The 8,458-nt window shown below is 42.9% G+C and overlaps 1 protein-coding gene across 1 annotated transcript; it reads left to right on the top strand.

Moving 5' to 3' along the window:
- Nucleotides 1-804: 804 nt before the first annotated feature.
- LOC145442052 (uncharacterized) lies at nt 805-8,128 on the top strand. The gene is made up of 3 exons (XM_080320049.1): nt 805-978; nt 2,524-3,289; nt 6,187-8,128. The coding sequence occupies exons 2-3, from the start codon at nt 2,664-2,666 to the stop codon at nt 6,851-6,853; spliced, it is 1,293 nt and encodes a 430-aa protein (XP_080176175.1). The 5' UTR covers nt 805-978; nt 2,524-2,663; the 3' UTR covers nt 6,854-8,128.
- The last annotated feature ends 330 nt before the right edge of the window (nt 8,129-8,458 follow it).

Raw genomic sequence — 8,458 nt, forward strand, 5'->3', positions numbered from 1 at the left:
TTTGATCAGGCCACGCAACTTTTCCCGAACCTCAACGATGTCACCTCGAGTCTTAGCGAGGAGCAGGTAAACGGACATTTGAGAATGGGCATCGAATACGACGATTTTTATCCTTTGTGAGCTCCTCATATTCGCAGCTAAACATCGGGTTCGTATCATGATACAAAATGACAATCCACCTGTGTTTGCATTGCTTTGTGTCATAGCGGTAATAGCTAGGATATTTTAATACGCCATATCAGCAATGATTAAAATCGATAAAAATGTGATATTTGCGAAATAGCTGCCATGTTTGGAGGACCATTAAGTGACCCTGTTTGCAAGTTTGGCTATGGGGTGATAACGAGACAATTCCTGCTGAATGAAATACCTCAGATTCGGGGAAACCCTACTCAACGCGTTCGATACGCGGAATACACAAAACCAATGGCGAAATCGTAACTTTTGAGTATATACCTATTAGTTATACGACGATCTCGCAATCAAACACAGGCTGGAGATAGGCCGATTGGGCATTACGAAGATACAGACGCCGAGGCGTATCTGCGTGTTGAAGCGACCGACAGATTCAATACTGACGTAAACTTTCAATATTCCCGACAATCATAAGTGAGTCACAGAGAAGAAATTTCCTTTTTTTGCTTATGATATGATATATACGTAGCCTGAGTTTGTTTGCGGTTGATTGATAGCTCTCAGGCGACAAATCAAATCCCACAACAGTATAATGAACATGTGACAGACGGACAAATTGTCGATGATTCTATACAGCAAAACCGCTTACTTTTTTTTAGGAAATATCCACATAGGACACCCAGTATTTCACATCAAATGTTACGGAATCGACAACAATACAGACGTCAACCACTAACGCCAAGCTGCACGGACCAAAACGACGCAACAACCAAACATTCACTGTCGAGGGCGAAGGCGGTTTCACAACTGTCATCAACAACTACGCAGTAATTCATATTGGATGTAAGGTCGCTTTGATGTTGCTATTTGCAGGACGTCGGTCGCGCAATTAGCAAATTACCTAGCTTCTTGGCAACTGCTTATGGTAATAAATTCTCATTTTATATCTTCCTCGTAGGGTTGTGAACGTATCAAAATTTCACGGCGATATTAATTTGCGACATTGCTATTTGAGATGTGTCTGCGCCGTAAGTGGTCGCTACATTTTTTCATAAAACGCGCAGGAATATTTGGCATCGTATATTCGTATTGCGGCAACAAACACTGCGTACTGCTCACTCTGTGTGCAGAGACCGGATCATTTCAGCTGCTGATTGCAGCAACATAGAATGATATGTTCGCAGTAAACACGATGCTCGATTTTCACTGTGAGATAAGACCTTATCTAGTCGATAACTAATAATATAACGAAGGTGTATAGCGGGAACCGTAAATGTATTTCTCATTCGGATATTTTAGTGATGCCCAATCTATAGTAATACTATTAGAATCTGTTGACTGTCAAAGTCATTACGGGGACTGATTTTGAATGCTAGCTACATCCACAACCAGTGTATAGCAAGTACTGAGTTGTGATTAAATTGATGAAACGAGTAGCCCATATGAATTAGGCAATAAAGGTATGCACACGTCCGTGGTAAAGGGATACCTAATTAAACAGTGACCATGGCATGTTTATGATCTGAACTCCGTAGATTTATTAGAGTTATTGGTAGCAGTAGCACAGTAGGTCTGATTTGCTGTAGAGAGGGAGAAGGGGATGTTCGTTTTCGTCTGCATCATCGAGATGCTTTTGACGATGAAAACGCGATACGACCGGTCATCTAGTCTGTAACCCCGTTTCTTTCTCTTCCATACTATCCGTGGATGCGGATTGCCTAGCAGGATACCCGCGGATACCAGTCTTCGAGTCTTTGGTCAGACGCGGCCGTGGATCGAATCAAAGACCCTACCGATCAAGGAGCCGGACGCATCACCACTACACTATCTTGATCGGTAGGATAAGAAGACTGCGAGATGTTGGAACAGATTAGAAACATTGGTGATTTCGTGACGACTACGCCATGCGTTCAATGAACATTAGCCCAATAAATAGCGGTGTGTTCGCGAGAATAGTTACCGCAGTGTTCACTAATTCGCAATTAAGCATTATTATTACTGCAATAATCGAAGCTCATACCGCTACAATCAATACCGAATTTATGCTGTTATCAGATTATCCAGTGGCCGTTCACTACACGAATTACGAATATACAACGATAATCGTTTATGCGTGTTTTTTCCCAATAAAGTACCAAATAATCTTGCGGAGCCTACGCATCTAACACAGCAAAGTGTGAAATGACTTCCCTAAAACATGTTGCTACGTCACAGGCCTAAAACCGAAGATTGAAATTCAGAACTTAGCGATCTGCACCTGCGCAGACGATATAGTAGTTTGCCAACTAGTCGATCGTTGCTATGCGCAACTAATCCAATGACGGCAGTGATGCCAATAGCCTGTTACACTAGATTCTTACTTCCCACCTCAAGTTATTATACTTACAGCGCTCCTCGTGTTCATTGTATTGTTGCTGTTCGCTCTCATCGCCGTCTGTTGGAATGTGCTGAAGCGCTCCAGCCGCGCTTGCTATCCGATTCAGCCTTCGTTCTCTGCCGGGACGCTGGGTTCGATCCCGAGCGGGCTGATGCACGGATTTCAGCAACCGTTGGGCCTGAGGTATGGCTCGGGCACGTTCGGACGCAGTGAGTATCCGCCCAACTTTAGCGACGCGATGAGCAGCAAAGGAAGCGTACGTAGCTCATCCAGCAACGCAACCAGCAGAGATAAACAGCGGGAAAGGCTTCATCTGTCTTTCACGTCGGGCGGGGCGATTTACTCTGCTGGTTCTGGGCGTCAAAACTCAAAGAGAACAAGGATATCTCTCGCTGAGCTCGCTAAGCAGCAAACGCCCACGAGCGAACGGAATATGGGCTCCAAAAAGCCGTCGACGTCTTCTCTTCTATCATCTACATCTTCGACAACCGGTATCACGGCTGTTCCCAGCGTGGTTCAGCCACTCCCTCCTATCCTGCCGGAGCTTCCCCCTGGATTGGCAATTAGCGGAATGTCGAATGCTAAAAGAAATGCGAGTCGAAACACCGGTCTTACTTCTGATGGGGATGATATAAACTCTCCAAATAGGGACCACATTCGAGCACGTTACGACAGTGTAAGCGGTCGACCTGCAGACAGACCATATGCGTGCGAAGATGGAAATGATAACCGAACCAGTCGACTGAGGGGATCGCCTGGTGGGACAGGAAGGTCGAGGTAAGCATGAATACACTCACCGTTTCAGAAAACTTTGTGAGTTTTCAGATCATAAATGCATAGGAATAAAAGCAGTCATTGTTGGCAATGAAATAGGAGTGTTAGTAAAGCGGTAAATTGATAGGTAATTACAAGTAGAGGTCGTTAATTCGGAGACGTCGAATATATTTCCATTAAACCAACCAGTTCAGCGGCAGACAACGTACAGCCCCCACGGGCACGCACCTGGATTTTAAGGTGCCCGTGGACAGATTCTGGTCTTACACGACAACGTGACCCGCTGCCCACGGACTGCCGCAATGCCACGGACCGCCGCAATGCCACGATACTTGTTTGCCACGTAAAGTAGTGACTATATACGTCACTGAGTAATTCCAAGATTGCCAACCTAAATAAGATGGCTATGAAACTGCTTGATCTGTTTGGCGCCTAGATATATTTTCGACCATGGGCATTAACAAGCCAAAGCTGCGTTCCAATATAACTGATGTTCACATGCACTCGTGCAGTCGTTACTAAGGGTCGACAAACTTGCAGCATGAGTTGAAAGAACTTTTCGACAGCTTTTGTGTCTTTGAATTGAATTGAAGTACCCTACGTTAATGAATACATTGAATACTGTTTTGGTCTCGCTGCATTACGCTTGAAGCTTACAATAAATACCATATATTCCGTTCATAGGTGGACGAATCCGCGATTAATGTATCGAGTCAGGAATTCAGCCAGTCAAGAACTGAATTTCTCCATATCATACTTTCCCAAAATAGATAAGTTTCCCGCCCTTAAACTAGCTATAAGTTTACATTGGACTAATCAACTGGCTTTTCTTCTTACCGCGAAAAGCAAATGCAGATTAGATGCGACGTAGGCCTAGGCTATTTCATGCCTTGTTTTGAATATTCGATTTCAGACTAAATCCCGAATACATTCCATCACATTAGCTCAGGGGTTCTCAACTTCTCTTATACCACGGGCTGCATTTTAACAGTAAAAGACGCTGCGGGCGCAGAACATTATTACCATGTATTTGTGGGCTACCATTAAATATAGGCTACCGTAGCCCATTTACCAGTCGTATACAGGCCGGTATATGCACCTTTGAACTCTTCTAACAGAGAACCAAACTCTCTGTTTAAAAGCGGAATAGAGATGCCATTATCACATTGAGCTCTCAGTGATATGAGAAGAAATCTGGCGTTCGGGGTCATTTCTGAGCAAACCGATCAACCCTTCTCCTTTCATTCCATGGCGTGGGCCCTGCCCCATTAATTACATAAGTTAGCTTTGTCAACTTGATGTTTTTCGCTAGTCCCCCTTTCACGTTGGCTCAGCCTGCATTTTCTCTACAAATATGTCCATTCTGACATAATGCACCCAGATAATTAGCTATACAAAGGCTGTAGAGTCGGTGAATTCATCCAATACTAGGATAAAGTAGTCTACGTGACAACGTGTTTCAGAACATGCGATAAAAGATTGACTGACATTGCTGTTACTCATGGTTGAATCTGACAGCTGTAGCTTCGACATGTCAGGTTATGTTGTCATAGTTGCTAAGTTCCGGAAATATCAAATACTCGCAGAGTTTTATTGAAATCACACCTTCTCTAGCAAATTTCTTGGGTTCAGCGATATTCCCAGCAATTTGGGACGATGTTTCTGCCACGCCGTCGGCAATTTTACATTGCCTCAAAATATGGATTACTGGGCTTGACACCTAGCTAGCAACGTTATTTATAAGATCGGTCGATATAAATAACTCCAGAAGAAACTGTCGTATTTTAAGCTTCTACGCTTCGTTACGACTTACGAAAACTGTTCTTCGAAAAACTGTTCTTCCACAAGTATGACACAACCGTCTTCAATTTATATCTGAGAAAGCAAACCCTCTTTAAAAATGTACTACGTAGCGGGATTGTCGTGAACCAGAGTCCAACCGAATACAGATTCAAAACAATAACAAGCAAATATCAAGAGATCAGAACACATCAAAAATGATTAATCAAACGAACTAGAGACGGTGCGATAAGAGAGCTAAGCAGCTAAATTAATATCCAACAATACCTTGTCAGAAATAATTGCGTTCATAATGAAAGATGTCGCGGGCCGCAAAATAAACGTGAGCGGGCCGCATGTGGCCCGCGGGCCGCGGGTTGAGAACCCCTGATTAGCTAATAGTAGAAGTTCGTGATATTTATACTATTTCTTCAAAGTGAGAATACCAGCATATTATCTTACAATAGCTTTTTTGTGGAGTTGGCCAAATCAGTCAGCGTAGCAACTCATCCAGAGGTAGTAAGGAAGCCGTAATGTTTTGATCAATAACAAGTATAAGTAGCAATTCTCAGGCCGTTATATACAATTCCAGCGAACGTAGAGAACGTAGTAAACGAAAGGCCCGGAGAGTATTCAAGTATGTCCGAAAAGTAGATTTGGACTAAGGTAGCATACTTTTGGCATGTTATCTTAGCGACTAGGATAAAATAATTTATGACCACAAGTACGATACCGCATGGTGTCTCCACCACACCACAAACAGGTAAGATCTTTGAAATGATATTCAGTGACTGTGAAACGGGGCTTAAGTCACGCGATGTTGTGACAATGTCTATCACAAAAGTGTTCTGAACTCAAAACTAAACTACTGCTCTAGAAGTACTGGGAATAATATAAAACAAACCACTTGAGTAAATATTGCGAATAAGCTAAACCTACGTTAGTGTCCGAATAATGTACTTCGTTGCTGATCGCCTTTGCTCATTTGTCGACGGTATAGGAAAATAAATCCAAACTACAGTGCCTGCTTACGAAAGGGTTTGGTGGAGGACCTTTGCATACCGGACTCGCACTGACAGAACTATCAATTACACAGTTTAATCGATTATGTACTTTTGCAGCACCGGACGTCATAACGACCAGTATCCTCACGAGCGAAACGGCATTGAGAGTATCCGCGGCGAAGTTGTTGCTCCGACAGAGAATGAGTATTGGAGTGTAGCGAGAGAGGGCGAGTCACTCGCAATGCCGATGACCTCACCTATGAAGAGTTACAACCCAGCATGCAGTCGTGTTGCTACTGATTCCAAAAATCGACTGAACTCAGATCGGTCTACAAATTCCACGGATAATGAAATAACCGAGTCCAACGATAGAGTGTTGCATAACAACGAACCCGATGCCATTATCATGGGTGCAGAGAGTAATGTTAACGATGCGAATACTGTATTGAGCCACCGGGTAAATACAGGCGACTTTGAAATTGGTCAAGACGAATGCTTTGAAGAGCCTGTATATAATTCTATCGATCCAGCTGCCGCTGATCTTCCAAGCCGAGTTGCATGTAATTTAGATCAGCAAGAAGGCGAATACGATCACTTGTACAAGGATTCCAAAGGTGGAATATCCCCAAGAAGCCATCAACCGTCTGCAACGCTACAGATCAAGGGCGACAGTGCAGCCCGGAGGCACCATGACTACGAGAGCATTGAGTTAGGGGACGATGCGCAACGCAAGGATCGAGATTGTGTTTCGAAAGATACTGAAGTCTCGCAAGGTGTCGCTTGAGGGACATCGTATATTTTGACGCCTGAAAGATTATTGTCATCTCGGAGAAACTTGTTCGCTTTGCTGAACCGTCATAGTGGCGAACTGGATGTAGGGACCGCTCGCATTGTATGAAGCAGGTCAAATAAAACTACTAATGGACGACAACGTAAAAAGACAACAGATTTTCAGCGCGTCCGTGAATTCCGGATTACTCTGAAGTGTGTTGCTCATTAATCAGTGAATATTATCACCCAATGACCTGATGATGATGAAAATTGCAAATTTTCCCAGCAAAGTTACAGTTATAGTCACACTCACGAAGAGTTCAGAACAGCGCGGGCTTGTAACGTTATTAGCCTGGCGGTAAATATCCTATTGTAAGTACTCGTCAAGTTACCCATCCCAACGGAAATTACCGCTTATCTAGTTTCCAGTAGCGGAGTTTTCTTTTACCCAATATCCGTTACTACCGACTACAGCGTCGCGACGTGAACTGTGAATTTCGCGATATTTATCATCGCAACACACTAGGTCGTGAAAAACTTGTGTATACGCCACATTTACGTAGCTATAAAAGATACGCGTAGCAGCCCCACCGGGATGTTGATAAAGTGACGATACTAAAAAGTTACCAATACAGGATGCTATCAATCATTTGTAGCGATAAAGCACTGGTACGCCTCATGGGTATTCATGGCGTTAACGGGCGGTCAGCTCGTTTATAGTTTAATGATAGATGTATTTATACGCCCAGTGTATCAACATATATTATTCATGACATGTGATCCATGAGATGTGATCCATAATCGGAACTGCCGCCTAACCCGTCACTAAACGAAATAGTTTACAGTTCATATTGACGAAGTCGTAAATCTCACAACGCTAAATGTCATACCAATAATGTTTCTCTTTCGTTCATCGCTTGTTTTTCCGCCTTTACCAGGGCTTTTATCATCAAGGCACTATAGGCAAGTGTCGAGATAACATAGTGGTGTAATCCACAGCGGCAACACCAATGGGCTATGAGGTCGGCTCCAGAATTCATATCCAAGTGTTGGAGGTTTATCTATAGCAGTGATTCTCAACCGGGGGTCCACGAAGCATTTTCAGGGGGTCCGCGAAACCTCGAAAATTGCAAAATGACTGATGTCCATAACATAGCCTTTTCATATTACGAAAATCAAGAAGCAGTTTCGCTTCTAAACTGGTAATGCTTCAGTAAGCACATCAACAGAATGTCCGTATGAAACTAAATATCCTACTGTGTAAACTCATTTTAATTGCCAAATTGACAATAGCCTACTGAAAATTGTTATGTTTTTGATCTTGTTAGAGCAATAACTCATACGACGAGGTTGCAATATGAAATCAGTATATTATCAGCAGAATAACTTTAAGGCAGCGACACGGTCCAGAGTACAGTTAAACGAAAAAAAAATAGACAACAGAACACAGGGTATAAATACGAAGCACGACACACGAGGAAATAATGATTTGCGGTAATTACTAATCCTAGACTAATACCAACGTAAAGTGGACGAACATAAGAAAAATATATTGCTGTTTAAAGATGTTTTGTTAAGGTTTGTTGAAAACAACTTTTTCCTGGTCTGTTTCAAAAAA

The sequence above is a fragment of the Botryllus schlosseri genome, chromosome 1 (assembly GCF_051294905.1).
Source record: "Botryllus schlosseri isolate E-star chromosome 1, Bs_hap1, whole genome shotgun sequence".
Lineage (NCBI taxonomy): Eukaryota > Metazoa > Chordata > Ascidiacea > Stolidobranchia > Styelidae > Botryllus > Botryllus schlosseri.

Bases quoted from the DNA above. Each gene is read 5' to 3' on its own strand.
- LOC145442052 (XM_080320049.1), top strand. From the start codon at position 2,664: ATGCACGGATTTCAGCAACCGTTGGGCCTGAGGTATGGCTCGGGCACG. The intron at 3,290-6,186 runs GTAAGCATGAAT...GTACTTTTGCAG, and splicing joins GGTGGGACAGGAAGGTCGAG to CACCGGACGTCATAACGACC.